This window comes from Oenanthe melanoleuca, chromosome 2 (assembly GCF_029582105.1).
Source record: "Oenanthe melanoleuca isolate GR-GAL-2019-014 chromosome 2, OMel1.0, whole genome shotgun sequence".
Taxonomy (NCBI): domain Eukaryota; kingdom Metazoa; phylum Chordata; class Aves; order Passeriformes; family Muscicapidae; genus Oenanthe; species Oenanthe melanoleuca.
Window position 1 is genome coordinate 131,020,651 of NC_079335.1, and position 19,606 is coordinate 131,040,256.

At 36.6% G+C, this 19,606-nt stretch overlaps 1 protein-coding gene across 1 annotated transcript in view; it reads right to left on the reverse strand.

Moving 5' to 3' along the window:
- Positions 1–281: 281 nt before the first annotated feature.
- Positions 282–19,606, reverse strand: part of PIP4K2A (phosphatidylinositol-5-phosphate 4-kinase type 2 alpha) — a 106,290-nt gene continuing 86,965 nt past the window's right edge. The window contains exons 6-10 of the mRNA XM_056484781.1: positions 18,450–18,488; positions 9,105–9,218; positions 5,568–5,811; positions 4,332–4,435; positions 282–2,582 (exon numbers count right to left, since the gene is read on the reverse strand). Coding sequence (XP_056340756.1) covers positions 2,502–2,582; positions 4,332–4,435; positions 5,568–5,811; positions 9,105–9,218; positions 18,450–18,488 — 582 coding nt within the window. The 3' untranslated portion in view covers positions 282–2,501. The remainder of the gene's footprint in view (positions 2,583–4,331; positions 4,436–5,567; positions 5,812–9,104; positions 9,219–18,449; positions 18,489–19,606) is intronic.

A 19,606-nucleotide genomic window follows, 5' to 3' on the forward strand; every position in this document is an offset into this window, starting at 1 on the left:
CTTCCTGTTTTGATATTAATACTAGGATTTAGTCCACAGATTTGCCAATTACAAACCTCAGTATTCACTCTAAGAGCCAGTCTCAGTCCCAAACCCCAGAGACTAAATGTCTCAAGCCCCTTAAAGTAAGCATGGAAGAAGCATGGTAAAATCTAGTGGAAAACCTCAAGTTTAAATTTTGTCTTACTTTTTTCCTTTGTGATACAGGCATTTAACATCCAAAATTCATCCATAAGCAATCAAAACCACAGGTGAAACACAAGAACAAAGGATTTACCTAGTGAGTCATCAAAGTGCTTTATTTTATAAAGCCTTGCTCATGTTTGGAGTGTAATCTAAGCACTAACATACACAATAAAGAGTCTTCCTTGCCCTGTCCAAATAAAGAGTTTATCAACAAGAGTGAATGACAAAAATGCTACACAGACAAAAAAGAATGCTTTGCTGTAAATGTCTAAAATGGTCTAAAAATGTACACTGGTTGGCCGCAATTAAATACGTACTCCAAGTACCTTATTTTTACTCCAGGGTCTCCCCGTGGCCTCACACCTTCAGAAGCTTCAGAAAACGAAACTTGGGCGACAACCAGGGTGTTTAGGGAGAGGACAGAAAAAAAAAATCAAGCCACAGTACCAACTTATTTAAATACATACAATACAAAAGTATACACATACATTACAGTGCTGCAGACATCACTAAGTCAAACGTAACAAAAAACCCTGTGGGAAAGGTTGGGGAAAGGAAGAAGAATTAGTAGACAGCAACAGGGATAGTATTGCCTTTGGCCACTGAAGAGAGTGTAATTAAGGGGTTGCTGTTGTAGGGGCTCCTCTGAAGTGAACCATGACACAGTTATGCACAGTTGCAGGCTGAGCAGCACTGACATTAGTTATGGAGAAGGCATGCTGGCACTCCTGATCCCAGTTAGAAACCATGAGAGGGAGGTTTGACTTCTCTTATGTTGCCTACAAAATCTAACAATTTCAATAAAGAAATTTTAAAGGCACAGCTTTAGCACAGTGTATAAGTAGATAAACTTTGAAGCATATGTAAATTTGTCTCTTTCAAGCATGGAGTCTTTCTGGGAAAAATACAAGAGGAGAAGGAATACAATGTTGTTTAAAAATTTTAAACAAGTTAAACATGATCAGCACAGTTTCAGGCAATGTACTATACAATCAAAACTGAGTAAATGGTAGGACAGGTCATTTTGATGCTGAAAGACAACCATGGGAAAAATCCCCCCGAAATATCCTTTCGCATTTTATTGTAAAAGAGTCTATCATGGAGCTGAGCGAGACATTCACTTTAGTACACTACTGCACATTACCTCTTGGAAGATGACAAACATTACTTCATTTGTACTGCAAAATAACTTTACATGTAAACTCAAAAGTCTTATATTGTACACGGCTCTGAAATTCAGAAATATCCCTGCTTTCCTAATAAATGTAAACAGTAAAATTCAGGGTTCATTTTTCAAGGGATAATCTATAATAAAATACCGCTATTTCAACAGTACAACATAAGCATTTAAACTTCAAATTCCCAGTAAATTACAAGGGAATGGAATTTCTATCAGTGTGCACATCTTTCAGGATGGGTAGAAGATGGAGCTACTACTGCCCAAAACTATGCACTTCTTCAGATAAGCTTTCTTTACACTTGTAACATTATTAGTTCCTATATTGCAAGAATATAAAACAAATGAAAACTTCAGGTAACAAAGAGAAATAAGCAAAGTTTTCCCTTAATGTAAGTTTACTACAGCAAAAATGTACACATAGCATGAATTATGTTAGCTCTTTGTAAGGTAAGAGATGCCAGCTCTCAGATGTCCGAGAGGCTGAACTTCCTGACACAATGTGCTGAAAAAGAAGACAAAATCCAGGAGAATAAGGGAAGAAAAGAAAAAACCCAACTGCTAGGAACCAAATGGGAAAAGCCTCTGGCACCAAGAGCTGTTGCAGCTGTGTTTTTAAGGAGTGCCAGTGTGCAGGGTGTAACATTCGCAGTAAGGTCTTCATTATTATCACCATCATCATCATCATCATGAAGAATACTGTCATGTATCTTTTTTCAAAAAATAAACTGATCCACAGTTTACAATTTGTTATCAATATTGTAGGTTTAACATGCATTTACTCTTCCCCACCCCCACCCCACACCTCTTTGCTCGTTTATTCAATTTCAGCTGGTAGCATCAGAGTATTACTGTCACAGTGCACTCTGAGTAAGCTGTTCTATTTATTTAAATTATTTTAAATTTTTTTTTTTTTTGCACACACAAAAGAGTCAGAAATAGCTAGAACTATGCTGGGAATATCAGGCAGCTGTTAAAGCGAGTACTCCACCCCACTTCAGTCATCTTTGCCAGCAGATGTAAACAAAGGGGTTGCTTTCTGTAAGATGAGTGCTTCTCCGAGTTCCATTTTTTCCCTACACTTGTAGCCACTGCTGCTGTCCCCAGGTCTTGTGTCTGTCCTGTGTAACACGATAGGTTACGTCAAGATGTTGGCAATAAAGTCCAAGAAGCGCTTTGAATACTGTTCTGGATTAACAGTGGAAATTTCTGCACCAGCCTACAGAGAGAATTGGGAGAGAAGAAAGAAGGAGGAATCAGTGTTTTATTTGATACTTTTGTCATTGATGATGTTAATAAATTTCATGTGCAGTATCAGAACCAGAGACCAGAAACACAGATTGTAATGGCCCTCAAGTAGAATCTTACTGGTGCCCTTTTAGTCTTGACAGGAGGACACAGAGTCAGTACTCACTCCTGTAACAGCTATCTTCCATTTCTGAAATACTTTTTTACTCTCCATGCTTCTCTTTACTTTCACTGTACTTCAGCCTTCTGTATGAATTTTTACAGCACATTAGCCATGCTACCCAGTGATTCACCAGCAGATTCTGGTCTCTTGAACAGCAGTGCCTTCATACAGAGAAGACTGAATTGCCATACTTACATCTGGCATGTCAACAGCTGTGTAACATGTATTGTCATCTGAATGCTACATAGCCTGGTTTGAAATGCATGGTAAGAGTTTATGCATTTAAACCTGGACTCACTGAATAAGCCATACAATTGTTATTTCAATGCAGTCATGATTTCATTCATATTTTTACTTGAGTTTTTCAGAGTGTTACTCACATTTTTATTTATATTTTTCCTGTTTTACAAAACAGGAAAGTTGCATATATGCAATTCATCAATGAACTTCAGTGTCACATGGCTCAGGATGGAGACAGAGAAATAAACAAAATGGATGTACAAAACCAAAGTTCTGCAAAAAGTTCTAATCACAATCACCTTCAATAATCATATCTGTTACTCACAATGTATTTCTGTTATTTAAGCCAGAAGTGTGAGTTTTTAAAGTCTGCTACTTTCAAAGTTCAGTAATAATTGCCAGATAATGGCTGCATATGGTCTGCATCAACTTCCAGCTGCCCAGAAAGCAGAGAGTAATGAGAGCATTGCTTCAGAGAGACAAAAAAATACCTCCTACAGGCCTTTGCAGGTCACATCATTGTCTACTGTAAATAAAAAGCCCAGAGCCCTTTTGCCTAAAATTTCTCACAATGCCCTGACCCTTTGGACAGATAGATACAAGAGGGATTTTAGCCTCAAGAATTAATATGCTCTTTTTAAGAAGTTTATTAAATTTGAATGTTAAATCACCACAGGACTGATAATGGTAGGTATAAATCATAAATCTGGAAGACTGAGCTGTTTCACCATGGTTCTTTGGTGTCTGCTGCTAAGCACCAATTTCAGTCAAAATTAAATAATGGCAGTCAAACAGAAGCCTTCACTGAACAGTCACTGAGTATTTAATATATAAATTATATTTTTATGCCTGATTTTGTAAATTGTAGGTTTTTTTTTTTTAAAGAAGTCTTCTAGAGTGAGTCACATTATATGCCGAAGAACTAACTTTCAGCAGGCTGTATCAAAGAATGAAATTATCATTAGGACCCTGCATCTGAAATTAGATCCATGACAGCTTTCACAGAGTGGTGAACAGCTTTGTTTGCAAGAATAAGGTGCATCTCAGAAATTTAGGACAAAGTCTTAAAAAGCATCTCACTGGAGCTCTTTGTGGGTGAGAAAGCTGTGCACAGCTGAAAAAGGAGTTCCACTCCCAGTATGTAATGCTTAGCAGTTACTCTGTACATTTTCATTGCACATTAAACTTGAAAAAAATTGAAAAAAAAAATTGGATCTATTTCCCCTTTACCTAGATTTACTGTCCTGTATCAGGGCACTAAACAAAAATGCATAAATATAAATGGAGTAAAAGGAAGAAATCAACCCAGGTACTTACCCCATGCTTTACTGTTTTTGCAGCATGGGCAGCTTTCTTTTTTGCATCATAATGAGTAAGAATGTCAATAATGGCCATGAAGTACACTTCCTTCCTGGGTGCATCTGCAAACAGCAAACACAGAGCAGTAAGGACTTCTGAAATCCCTTAACAATGAGCCCTCCTTCTAACAAAGGAGACTTGCTAAGACTCCATCAGCAGCTAAGACAGGTAAATGTCAGTCATAATGAAACTGCATAAAAACCACAAGCTCAAGCTGTCCTTAACTGAGAATTTAACTGCATTCATATATAATGCAAAACCCCTAAATGAGTGCAAAATAAAAAACTAGCATACAGAAATAGGAATTTTTGCTCAGTTAAAGTAATGTGGATTTCATCATTGTGGAAAAATGATGAATATTATGTGAAAGGTAATACTTCTGTGTCAACAAACAGAATCACAGAATTAACTAGGTTGAAAAAGACCTTTGAGATCAACAAGTCCAACCTATGACCTAACACCTCCTCACCAACTAAAACATGGCACTGAATGCCACATCCAGTCTTCTTTTAAATATGTCCAGGGATGGTGACTCCACCATGTCACTGGGCAGACGATTCCAGTGCCCAATCACTCTTTCAGTGAAGAATTTTTTCCTGACATCTAGCCTAAACTTCCCTGGTGCAGCTTAAGATGGTATTTTCTTCATGAATAAAACCATGTATTCATCCATGTCAATGCTTATAAACAAAAAGAAAATGTAATTTTTCTGTCCTGAACAGCTATAGGTACCTAGTTATACTTAATTTTACACACTAACATTAAACTCAGTTTCAGGCTTCTTACACACTCCTTGTAATGACTTTCTCAGCTGCAACACAGAAATTGGGTATGAGTGCACAAATTTTCAAAAAGCAACCAAAAAACTGAAATATAACTTGGAATGCTTCTTTTCTCATTCTTTTTAGACTGTGTTTAACAGTGTTATCTGCCAGAAAAGACCAATTATAGATATTAGACTTTCTGGAAGGCATGAAAACCCCACAAATTAACTGCTGAAGAACTGGTAAACAGGAATAGCTAAGCATTATAGAAATTTTCTCCTTTCTGCTGCATCAAAGAGCAAATTTCCATTTCCACAGAGTGAACTTCTGTTTTGCAGTTTACATTTGCCTTTACATGGTTGTGAGGACTTCAGGATTCTGATGCAAGAATCAAACCACCATAACATAAAAAATATTTCTTACTGCTTACTTTCATGGGATTTTATTCCATAAACATCAATAGCTGGATCAAATTCCCCTGGAGCCAAAGGCAGTGAGCTGTTCAGTGTATTTCCTGGACTGTCTGGAGGGGTTCCAATGGGGTGGGTCCCATCACTTTCACCTTCCTCTTCTCCATCATTCTCTTCACACTCTATTTCTTCTTGTTCGGCTCTTTCAACATCATGAATTCCAACCAGCAAGCTGTAGTCCATGAGTTTTAACTGAGCAAGAAACTAGAAAGTGATAATAAGCAGTCTATCAATATTACTGAAAAATATAAGCTCCACTTACAAACAGAAGTTACATGAAGTTTCTTCCAAAAACCTCAGGGAAAAAAATATGTGAGTAATGAAGACCAGTGTGCTTGCAAGCTGACAACTGTTACTTGTGTCTGTGTTCATTTAAATCACAGATTCATAGAATATCCTGGGCTGGAAGTGACCCCCAAGGATCATCAAATCCAACTCTTGGCCCTGCTGTACAGAAACATCTCCAAGAGTCACACCATGTGCCTGAGAATATTGACCAAATGCTTCTTGAACTCTGTCAGGCTTAATGCTGTGACACCATCCTCTCTGTCCTCCTTTGGACAGCTTTTTATCTTCCTTATGTTGTGGTGCCCAAGACCACACACAGCACTTGAGGTGGGGACTGCTCAGTGTCCAGAGCAGCCTCTGTGCCATCAGGTGTAGACCACACTATGATCTGGTGCTGAACCCACTCTCTCAATCCCTTTTAAATCTTATTAAAGAATCATGAAAAAGTGTTTTAATATTCTTGCAGTGGAAAGTTGTTAAGTTTCACACCCTGAAGACATGAAATGATGTTGTATTCTCTTCACATCTTCTTTACATCATGAAAGGAAAACATGTACGTGAGTGAAAGGGTGGTTTTGAGTAAAGAATAAGGATGGGAGATTTTAGGAAATTGAAAGATAAATACACTGCATATATAAACAAACAGTTATTTTAGTCGAGGAGGACAGGATATAGAAGAAAGAGGAGGATGAAATAAAGAAGGCATAAAAGCAGGAAAGCGGGTGCTCAAGGGGGTGAGGGATAGGCAGGACAGAGCTGTGCTGCAGTTTAAAAGCAGTACTGTGATTTCAAGCTTGTGAAGTCCATGCTTGTGATATACAGATAAAGTGACTGAAAATAAAAACTGCTTCATTTTTTATAAACTTTAATGGTTACAAAAAGGAAGTTAGAGCAGACCAGGGAAGAAGGCATCTGAGCTAGACTTTGGCACAGAGACAGAGATGGTGATGAAAATACTAGGTAATGAGAAACTCCAGTTTGTCAAAACCTGAATCTGAGAAAAGAGACAAGCTGGAGATAACTATAAATTCAAGTGCTAGAAGAAATATTGTGAGATTGAGAGGAGGTTTTAAGAAGAAAAAGAAACTGTTTTTTAATGATTTCAGTATCATTTATTTCAATACAATAAAACAATAGACTTCACAAGACTGGAAGGGATCTAAGTTTGAAGAGATGATGCACAACAGTATAAAAGACAAACAGATGAGACTGGCCAAAGGCAATGGAAGAACTCCAGGCATATTCACTACTTAGTACATACAGGGGGAAAAAAAAAATCTACCAATAATAATACAAAACAACATAAAAGAGAATGGACTCTTGGGGAAAAAACAGTGAGCTACAGATTGGAAGGGAATGGCTCTTAGAAAAACATGTGCTGCTGCTAACAACAAAAAGACTTAGGGAGATCAGCACAAGGAAAAAAATCTGATTTTAAATGGAAAAAATATGTAGTTTTTCTCAGGATACCTGCAATGGAATAAGAAGATGGGAAAACAGACAAGGGGACATCAAAACAACAGTAATGATTTGTACAGGAAGGGGTCATATGACTTGATTAGGAGAGAAATACAGAAACAAAGCTTAACAAAAACCAAGAACAGACCTAAAGCTATATAGCTCAGAACAGTACTCCACAATATGTTAACCATGATATGTTAACTATACATACTGTCTGATAAGATAGTAATATACTAAGTGTTGTGCATTTCTTTTCATTATAGCGAAATGTGAGCTTTTATACATTGGTTACAAAGTGTGTCTATCAGATATCTAACAAGGGCAAAAGAACCAACAAAAGAAAAACAGGGTTAAAGAATAGCTTGCCATTGTCAAAATCAGGAGTCAGATCACTTCACACCAGTAGTTTACATGGATATTAAACAACTCTCTGTATAAACTTCAAACCCATAAAGATAGCCTCTCAAGTCATAATCTAGAATCTGCCATTATATTCCCAGTCTGGTATATGATACAGATCACACACAGCCTACTTTTTGGGGTAAGAAAGTGTCTTCCACATTCCTTCCACACACTTGAGATATTATCTGCAACCTACTTACTGTAAAAGCAGTAGTCAGCAACAGCAGTACATGCTAAAAGAGCACAAAATTTTAACCCAAATAAACTTATCTCTAGAGCTGTGACATCAGTAGAGCACAATATTTTAAATATAAAATAAACACACATTGATATTTCAGAAAGTATTTATGTTTTCATCATCCTCACCACCATAAATTTCGCATTGTTACTATGATGGGAAATTAGATTTCCTCAGAAGCAATTTATTGGGTAAATTCTAAAGTAAGAGTATTTTGTTTTGTACAGCTAATGAGATACAGATCTGAAGAATTTGGAAAGTCAATTCACAGAGCTCTTTTGATATAAATAGCTGAAAGTCTTATTAAGTCACAGACACATTTTGCTACCAAGTCTCTTCCAAATCTGCCTTTTTACTTGAAAACAGATTTTAATCTTTGAGTATAAGGCTGCAAAATACTGTTTAGGAAAAATATTTTAAATTATGTAAACTAAAGGCAAGTTGTGTGAACAAGTTAATCTGATATTTATTTTATTAGCTGAACAAAATCAGTAAAAATATTTCATAAAATTCATACATTAACACTTTTCTTTCAAGTATTTACTATATTCAGCCAAACAAATTACATATTTATATGAAAGACTACATTAAGCTAATGAGAATTCAATTGCTGTATTTAGATTACTGAAGCACTGTACTGCTGTGATACTAAGAATGATTTAAAACTGGATTAGTAATATGAAACAAAAAGAGCATGCACAGCTGTGAGCAGGGGAGATGCCCCTCCTCTATTATAGACTAGTCTGTACTTGGCCTTAGCTCTGGTGGACCCCCACCTGTAAAATACAACTAACAATACTCACCTCTCTCTCGGGGGCATTTGGAAGTACTAGGCTTGTAAAGCATTAAAGTACTAAGCAGTACCATCACTTTAACATCACATCATCAAGGCAGGAACAATGTATGGCAACCAGCTATGGCAGCAAGCCATTTATCACATCAGCAAAGCAGTGATCAACTCCTGAAAGTTTAAATTGTGTTTCATTTAAAACAGCCAGTGTTTACAGTTTTATAAACAAGAGCTTTTATTAATGAATTACAGGTATGATTTCCTGGGATAACCATAATTTGCCACACATTTTAATCACATGAACAGACATGTTCTTACCTCAACATCCTTTTTGAGTTTCTCAAGGAACATCTTTTTGTTATTCTCATCAATATGAATCTTTTGGCCATCATTAATAAAATCATTGTCTTTGAACGTCGGCAGCTCCTTGGCCTAAAACAAACCAAAATTCCTGTAAGAGCAGGATTGCAAAGAGGAGTCTGGTGAAGCTGCTGGCCTGGTGAAGCCCCTGTGCCACCCCTGAGCTGCCTTTCCTCCAGGGCACCCAAGGAGCTCTTTCCTTAGCTTATCCCTCCTGGAAAAGGCCTTGAAGGTTTGTGTTAACTGGGCAGCAAAAGTGGCTGGGACAAAACCTCCACTCAATACCAGATTTGCATTGAACACTGGTTTGCATCGAGCTTCTTCCAAGATGTCATTTGTCAAAGTGACTGGCAATAAGTGAAGTCAAAAACAATCTATACCTCATAACAAAGGGCCTGCAGCAGGTCTTACACAGGATGTCAGACTGGATTGCATTTTGCATAACTATCGTGAATGTTTACAAGTGCCTAGTACAAAATAATTATTGGAAAGCATCAAATGTGAATTATGAAATTCTGCTTAAAAGTAGCAAATGTCAGAGAAGACCACTGCCTCTTCAATATATAATTAAATATTCTTGATGTTGGAATGACTTGATTACCTTCAACTCCCTCATGAAGTGATTTGCAACACCTCAAATGGGCTCTGTTTTTAATTGACAGTGACTGCAAGTTTATTCAAAAAACCCCAGCAAATCAACAAGTTCCTTCAGGACATTCAAGCAAACTAAAAATAATACTAACTCATGTAATCAGAGGTTTTCAAAAATTGGCCCATTAATAGCCTTTCTCCCTGCCCCATCTTTAATCAATAGTATAGAAGAACAGGTTTCCTTTACAAAGAAATGTCACAGGACAACCAGCTATAATTCGTGTTAACTGTCAGTGGCCAAGAACTAGTGAGTACCCTGAATAAAATAATTTCCTCTTAATCTGAAAATCCTCCTGCTAGGAATAAAAGGCAGCTAACATCAGCCTACAGGAATGTCCTCCAGAAGTTTAACTAGTCAGACTGTGCTTATAATCTTACTGGAGATGGTATTTTTCATAAAGTTTATTTTCTTCCTATGACACAGCAAGGAGAAGAATCTGAGAGCTTCTTTCCTCCACTCCAATATATCTATCTTGGAAAGCACAGCATTAAAATGTGAGCACCACAGCAGACTCTGAAAGGCCCTTATGGATCTTCACAATGGCCAAAAGCTCTTTTTGCTGTTGGGCTGTATGCACTGAGGTGGCCAAAATACTCTGTTCTCCAACTGTCCGAATTCATTTTTTGGACCTGGAATTCATGAATTGCTTGGGATCCCACAACGCTACTTTTGCTTAGAAAAGTGATTCTTTTCTTCAAGTAACAGCTCAAAAATACTTAAGAAATAAGTAACATTGTAATAGTTACAAATCCATGGCATCCTGATACTTAGAAAATTTGAAAATAAACAAGGTCCTAGTCTGGCTGCTTTGAATTATTATTGTCCTGCATCTCTGATTCATTAAAATACCCTCTAATAGCAATCGTCTATTTATATTTTTTTAAAAAAGGAAAACAAACACCCAAGCAGCTATAACTACTCATCCGTCCCAGACTCCACTTCCAAATCCACAATCATTCAGCAGTGCTCTCTCTCCTGCTTTACTCAAAAACAATTCTGGACACTTTTTGAAGCTCACAATGAATTGTTTACCACAATATGACTGCACAGTATGCATTGATTTTCTTTCTAGTCAATTCAGTAAGAGATTTAGGACAAAAATGAACAGGGGTAACAATAGGTAAGCATTCCAGGCTAACAGCTGTACAGATTATCACACTCAATTGACCATAGTATCCCATGGACAGGCCTAATTCTGCAGGGGTGGATCTGTGGATCCAGGGATGTTGCCAACACTGGAGGATGGAATCCAGTGCGTGGGATGCTTAAGAATGGAGAGGAGATTTGGAAGAAATAATTTAAGATGAAGCAATAATGAAAAGAATGCAGGAAACCAAGCTTCCTTCATTTTCAGCCTAAAATAGCTTAAAAAAAACCCCAGATTATTTTTCCACCTAGTATATCCAAATGATCGATTAAATTAGGCAGAGGTTAAAGTGAAACACACCCATAAACACAGAACCCCCCCCCCACTAGTGCTGTTTAAAGCTGCAGGGTGAGCACAGAGGGAGGATGTGCTCGTGGGTTAGGATGCTGAGATGCTTGTCTGCCTCCAGGCTCTGCCACAGGCTTCCTGCAGAGCACAGCCCAGCCACACCAGCGGGTGCGAGGGGAAGCTGCCTCGCCACTGAGGACACTCCTATGGTAGTAAAAATAAACTTAAATTACAAGCAGTGTCTTTTTTGGAAGATGCTAGGTCTGGTAAGCCAGTTGTGCAGGTGCAATACTTCACTTTAACCTTGTCTCTGATCTATTTTTAATAAAAGTGAGCTAGCAAAGCTGACACTGCTGAAGCTCTTGCCTGCCATCACAAGACCCAAGGGGCGCTCCCAAGGACATTCTGGGCAGTGACTCAGCACTCCCAAAAAAGCCACACTTGTCACTGCCTTGTATGCAGGTTCCCCGAGTCCATGATCATCCCTCTGACAATATATATCTGAGGTACTTTTTATTCACCCAAATACCCACAGTTGTAAAGACTTGGCAAGTGTAGAACCATGTAAGTTAAAAGCCAATTCTGAAGCAAGTGAAGAAAAAGGACAAAGTAAAAGCAGTGGGTCCCACCTAAGCAACTGAAGCTAAAGGGCTCTGTGCCAGTGGTTGCCCTCACTACATTATTTGCATGATGTGTGTCAGCCTGGTCTCTTCCCTTTTTCTAGGTGTTACTAGACAAAGTTTGATTTTTTTTTTGTGTACTAGGCAATATTATTCTCCCTATTTCTTTAAAGCTGAATAGTCCCTAGGATAGTGTTGCAGTCCCACATATTACTAATGATAGCCACCAGTAGAAGGGATTCTATTAGTACTTTAACTGAAATTTGTCTTAAAATTGATTTGTGAATTTAAGAATCAAAACCCATGAAATATTCAACTAGGAGGGGCTCTTGAAGTTATCCCAAATTAATAATACATTCATTCATGTTGGAAAAATCCCACTATGATCATTTCTTACATGCTGAAATAAACATAAATAGAATCCCATCGTGGCACTTTAGAACACTGAGTGAAAAAAATTGAGACTTTGCTTTAATGAAATAATTGATATGGTTAATTTTTTATGATGTCTCTAATTTTCCACTGAAGCAAAATCCTTGTTGGAAAATGATTCTCCTAGAATGTAATTCATTATAATGAACATATTACTGTCATTAAAGAACTAAATATTTTAAGAGCTGCACAGGAGATGAGCATCTAACTACTTCCACTAAATTAATAATAGATTTTCTTTCTGAACCACCTCCACTTTTTAATCTCCTACTTAAAGACGCAAGAAAGGCACAATAGATTTTACAAATATAAAATATTTATTTATTAAAAACACATGTTATCAGCACATTTCAGGTTTGCATTGACTTCAAAGTTTCCATTCCAAAGTTCGCCACGGTCACAGAGAATGTTAATGGCAGGAAGATTTCACTTCACTGCCTTTAAAAGGCTGAAAATCAATAAAGATTTCTTATTAACTAAGATGACAGAATGTAAAGCCTCATTCAAAATAAAAGTATAGTGTAAGAGCTGATACTGTTTCAAGTTGAAAAAAAAAAACTTGGAATGTAAGAACCAGGTGAAGTTTTATTTCTAGATGAACATGGAAATAGTTTTTGTATATTTCTTAGGACATCTCAATTCATCTAACTATCCTAATGAGCTGAAATGAATATTAGCAATTTTGTTTCCCCCAAAGGGATTTTGTACACATCATGACATGAAAAATAATGGCCATAGCTAACATTAATGCTAGCATTTTGGAAGCAGCTTGCTAAAATAGCAGAAGGTCAGGTAAGTTTCCAAATAAGTGATTGAAAAGGAAAAAGATTAATTGTCCTTGTGACCTGGTAGCAATTTCTCATCTAGCTAAGACAAGATTTAGGTTTTAGGAGAAATGTTGCATAGCAGCCTTATTTTTTCTCTGGAATTAGCCACAAGTTACATTATTCATGCAGCTAACCATGGGAAAATCTGGCTTACCATTTATAAATTTTGGAAATTATGTAAAACATCTGCCAAGAGTGAAGGTCCACACCCTAGACTTTTTAAACAGCAATTGGCCCATATACACCTTATTTTTTAAGTATTGGGCTCATCAGCATACATGGAAGGCAGTGCTTGGGAAAAAAGAAGGGCCATAATACTAAATATAGTTTGCAGTAATTTGGAACAGCTGATGTTGAATTGAATCAAAACTCTGGAGTCACTGGAAGGATAACTTCCTTTGGAATTATGCAGCTTCTTGCCTCCAATAGTTCTGTGAGCTGGGTCCGAACTTTTGTTGAACAAATTGCCTTGTCCTAGACAGGGATTTCATACAAAGGGTCTGCAGCTCCACATCACAGGTGTGTAAAAGGCAATGGAAATAGAGCTGTAACCCCAAAACAGGGTTTGAGAGGAAACACTGGAATGACTTTAGGCAGTACAACAAACATTTTCTGTAGGAAAAAACCAAAAACATGCAAGATGCTGTAGAAGGGTTAAGTACTCAAGCATGTACCAAAAGAGAAACTCTCTTTTCAATGCTCAAGGAAATCCACCCAGAATTATCCCTAGCATTAATGTCTTCCTGCTGCAAAATGAACACGTAACATAAAATGCAACACAAAATTCCCATTATTTTAAAAATTCTTTTAACATATGGAAAGCAGACTTCTAAACAAAAACATCCCCACCGCTAAAAACAAAACAAACTAGTGATTTGTTTTGAAAAACTGGAGTGTGATGTTTTGAAGGTTATAGTCTCAAACTGCAACGTTTAGATTTGTTTCACAGATAAATCTAAGACTTCACAAGTCTTTTGTGTGAGATCAGCACGTGAAGCAGACTGAAATCACTAATAAGATAAATACAAAAATATTCTGAAATTAGCAATTCTAAAACAGCAGGAAAAATAGCTCAGATTTCGGAATTATCTACCTTGAATAAAGTTTTACACAGTGACACCAGAAGTAAAAAAACAGAGTCAAGACTGACTAATCATGTTGCTATGCTCCTCTACTAAAGCCCCTCTTCCTTAGGTTATACTTTCCTCTCAGAAATCAGTTAATTACTATATGTTGCAATATATAAAGTAAACCACAAAGCTAATGTCTAGTGACAACTTCCAATCTAATTATCACAGCTATGTATTTTGCATACAATTTAATTAAGATGCAACATAGCTGTCAACTATGACAATCTTTTTCCCAAAAGGAACTTTAATAGAAAATCCTTTATTCAATTGTATTTACTATAATTTTTCTGCATTTATGAATGGTGATTTATGAAACAACATTGATTTAAAAACATGTAATAATCTCTGAAATTGCTTGTGAAAGATGGAATGTGATAGGCATTGGTTCTATGAGGATTCATTTTTCTTCTTCAGATTTCTTTTTGAACTGCTCACTCACAAGCAACCGCTTCCATTCTTTTATCAGTACAAGTAGATTCAGCTGTTACTGATAATTTAATGTTGAAATGCAAGTATGGCATAACTGTGAGCAGCTAGACCACCAGGGGAGTTATGCATTATCCTTATTTCACTTAAGAGGGCAAAACTGTCCAAAGAATGAATAGAAAATGCCCACTATTAAAATAAAGAAAATTTTAAAAAGAGTGGTAAAGCCCAAAAACCAAAAAGGAGCAGCTGTCAGAATTTGACAACTGTTGAAGCATACCATTCTTTTAAAGTCCAAGGCATCTGTAAGTGCATGTTATGATACATGTTGCCAAGAAAGTGATGCCTTTACTATTAAAAGTATCATTTGTAACACAAATGAAAGGAATTGTGTGTTAAGGTGAAATTTAAGGGAATGGAGCTAGTTTCTGCACTGATTATCACAAAATATTGAAGTGACAGTTTTGGAGCTCATCCATATGTTAGGATATTAAACAGCTGAAGACAGTCAAATAGGAGGTAAACTGCAAACAGGATGGAAAAGTACCATTCTCAATCAGACAACTTTTCATGCTAAAATCTGACTTAAAAAAATGATTTAATACTAATACCTATGCTACACTACCAAACTAAAGTAGAATTATACTATTTTCTCCAATTTCTTATCCATTAAATATTTTTGCATATTTGTCTCTTCTTTATTAACTGAGTAATAACTCTTAGTTTGATAGGAAGACTCAAGAACATATATTTCACCAAATTTGCCTTTACAAAGTAATTTATCTAAAATTTGAGGTCTGCATTACAGCGAGACTGAAAGACATGCTCTTCTGTTTTCTGACTTCTGCAGCTTTAAGTAAACATATTATTCTTGATATTTTGAAAACCATTTGATTACTTGAATGTTGTCATTTGAAATTCAATATGAATTACTTAAAAGCCCACTTAAAAACTAGCTATTGCCAGACAATTTAGCCATACATTTTAGTACCAAAAGCTTCCTTTATTAATCTCATATGTGATTAGGCATACAGTTATAATAAGCAATTATACTGTAATTAATTGAAATTTATTAATATTAATGTAATTTCAAGACAATATTAACAAATTGATGATTTTGCTTGCATCTGGCTCAAAATAAGCTAATAATTTATTATATCAGCTCAGGTTTTCAGATTGTCTGGTTTTGTTTAATTGCTCAGGGCAATTTCTTCTATGATAGGAGACATCAAAATGTCTACAGAGAATCTGCTAAAACACTTTCCCCTCCCTCTTCCAAGTAAATTTTTTCCAGTTATTTTCAAATCTTAAGATTGATTTTTGACTCTCAGAGATGACAACAAAAAGTTTGAAATACTGACATCTACTTAAGAGAAAATGGAAGTAAAAAACCATGCTACAGGGCCCCACTTGCCAGGAATAGCGGACCATTTACACATATTTCAGGTCCTGAAATCAGTGGCACATGTGCAGAGATACCTCTCATGACAGCAGCTCTTTAGCACTGCTGAGAGTTTCAGAACCAAACTTTCCTTGTCTATTCATGTAACTATACAACACCCTTTTAATTTAAATCTCAAAGCTGTGTTTTAGAAACATTTAAGTAGTTTAAGTGAGTAAATCTGTTGTCATGCCTACTGCAGGAGATTCAGACCATAGTGATGACAAACCTGAATATCTGCAATCTACAAGCAAAATCAAACTCCAAAACTTAAACAAAACCCATGTAATAAGCAAAATACTAATTTTCCCTTGCTGAATCCCTCAGAGTCTCAGTGTAAAATGTTGTTCCCTCTATGAATGTAGAAGTCAACCCAATAATTACCTTTCTTAGAAATCTTTTCTCTGAATGCAAGCTTGTCACTCCCCTGCTGCATTGCACTGGGGTTTGAGGGGATGATGAGTGACAGAGACCTGTTCCAAAAGCCTCAGACTGCCTGCTTACAACATCAGTAAGCTTTGTGCAGCTCCATCCCCAAGAAATCAAACTATTAAAATAGCAGAATAAGAATTGGGGGCATAAGGCTTTTTTTTCAGAGAAGTACTCAAAATCAAAGGGAAGGTTCTAGATGTGAAGTTGGTAAGAATTTTTCTTATCTGCCTTATGGAAGTTATGGTTTCACATTAAATTTACAGAGTAATTGTTGTATGCAGTTATATAAAACTGCACAATTTTGTTTCAATTTATCTATAAGCAAGTTCAATAGTAATTCTGCCATGAACTTACACAGTAGCAAAATTAAAGCACTGTTTCTTTGAGGTTCTCACTCAGTGTATTAACTACAACATATGTGTACTACTATTAATCTATTACTATGAGCATATTCCCAAAATTGCCCAAAACTACTTTGCTAAACATCTGTGTAGTATCAGCTCCCGTACAGCTGACTATACGTAATACTTTTAAATTTTATGTTACTAGCTCAAGCATTAATGTTGCAACCTGAAGCAGTCCCATCCAAATAAATTGTCCTCATCCTTTCTATCAGATTATTTCAATAGTACAGCAGAGGTTTTCAATTACATTAGGTACTGTTTGTAAGACACTGAAGGGTACTGCCTGCACTTTAAAGACAGTGCAGTTGTCACTAAACCAGAACAAAAACAGATGACAAAGGAAAGAACAGAGAGCATTCAAACCATGATCTTGAGGGCCTGGTACAGCAAAAGAGAGCTAATGCTGGCAACTGTAACTGCAGCTCACATGTGGGGCTGTGGTATTGCCTAATGCTGGAAGAAGAATGTAAAGTGCTCCATCATGCCTTAGGAAAGGTGAAAACACCTGACACAGAGTTTACTATGCAGTGAGAACTGACAGCTACTGCATGCTCCTTACGTCTTTAGAGCAGTTGTGTGATCTGTAGAAGACTCAGAGAGGGAGGTATGACACAACTACTGCTTAGGAGAAAAACAAATGACCTGAATGGAATCTGGGGACAACATAAAATGAAGTCTATTAAGTGAACTGTTGAACGACCTCATGCTAATTCAGAAGGAATGTGCTTGAATAAATTAAGAAAACAAGGGCCAGGGGTTGTTAGACCTTACCCAAATTTGAGATCTAAGAAGTCTTATATGATGGAGACTATGTGCCACTTCTAATTATCTGCAGAATCTCCAGAGAAACCTCTCCTAAAATGCCATCTGGCTATTTCGCTAAAACCACAAAGAAAAACTGAGAACATGAAATTTTCCAAAAGAACTGAAGTTGGAGGTGAAGAAAAACAAAGCAATCTATTTCTGTTTAGAGCAAAGTTTCAGCCCAGAATTTGAGGGAGACTGTCTCATTATAGCTGCATGTACATCTCAGTCTGTCAGTGATTTGTATGAGCTTTATATAGCCAAGGGTTTTCAAAATTCAAGGTTTGGTTCATCCTTGCATTCAGTTTAGAAGAGGTTCCATCACATAATTCCATTAACTGACATGGAGTATTCATACATCTCAATATTAAAAGAGGAAGAGAAAAAAGATGAAGGAGGAGAGAAGGAAAGAAAGTTCTGGTGTTTTCCTAAAACAGGGCAGGCCCTGAAGAAACTAAGAGAAAATGAAAAGGAGGAGGTAGAGGATTGGCTCACTTACCTCTGAAATTTCAACACCTTTGCAAACCAATATTCAAAGGTCTGCAGGAAATAGAGGACATAAAGGAGGGATAAGGTAGAACTCAAGAGGTAAGAATATGGCAGAAAAAAAAGGAAAGGGTCAGAACCAGCACTGGTTATGTTTGTTCTGAGTCTAGCTAGAAGGTTAATTAATTGAAAAAGAAACAGAAATGCACCATACCTTTTCTTTGTCACTGGCTTCTCGAGCCACAGTAGAGCCCTGAAACAGAAAAAATGGATCTAAAAATGTGCATATGTCAGAAGCTAATTTGAAAATGTTATGATAACAGGTCAAAAAGTGGATGAACTGCATCCTTTTGAACTTGAGAAATGTTTTAAAGAAAGTACAGAAAGTAAAATGCCCAGGGGACTGCTGAGCTGCTGCAATCACATGAAGAAGATGCACCATGAGAGAAGAAAGATGGATTAAATCCTCAAATGCTCTATTTCTATAGTCCTCCTAATTCCTGGAGCTTTTCCTCATCCCTCATCCTCATTTTGAGTGTATCATGCTAGAAGTTTAGCTTGCCTGGCAGACTTCTCATCTTTTTGTGCCAATTTAGCTGTATGGATATGGAACAGCCTATTCGGTACAACTGTTTGGACATTCTTAATACATGTTTGAAAAGGATGTCACACAACAAACACAAAAAGTATTTAGAAGATCATGAAGTAAAAACAAGAACAATGCATCTCACAGCAACATGGAGTAAAAAGAAGAGAAGAGACCATCTGTGGATTCACAAGACTCACAGTGCTTGACAAAGACATTCTGTATTTTCTTTTAAAATTTATTTTTTAGATTAAAACTAGTGGGCAATATGCTGCTTTCTGAATAATGTGGAGCTGACAAAAAAAAAAAAAGACTGTATATATTTTCTTAAAAATTTCTTGGAGCAGGACTACACCTTTAAATACACAGCATTTGTTTATCACATAACAGCACTGCAAGAAATAGTACCTGCAAATAAGGTAACTGAACATTGAAAGATGGGTAAATTAGCTCTGCTGTTTGTTAAAGGGTGTGCATTGTGTAAAGAAGTGCTGGTGTGGAGTCCTACCAGTTTAAAGAATGTGAGAATTCCCAGTCACACCCTTTTACAGAATGTTTTATTCTGTTTACAGAAGAAAACTTTAAAAACTCAAGTGATGGAGAGAAAAGATATATGGGACAGCATTTCTTAGTTATTATGTATGGCCCAGCAACCAGGGATTTAATTAAATTATTCTTAACTGATAATAAAGCCTGGTAAAAGCCTAACACTTTAGTTTACTCAGGAGACATCTTCTACATTATATTCTGTGATCCAACAGACTATTAGGCCAGAAAAAAGATCA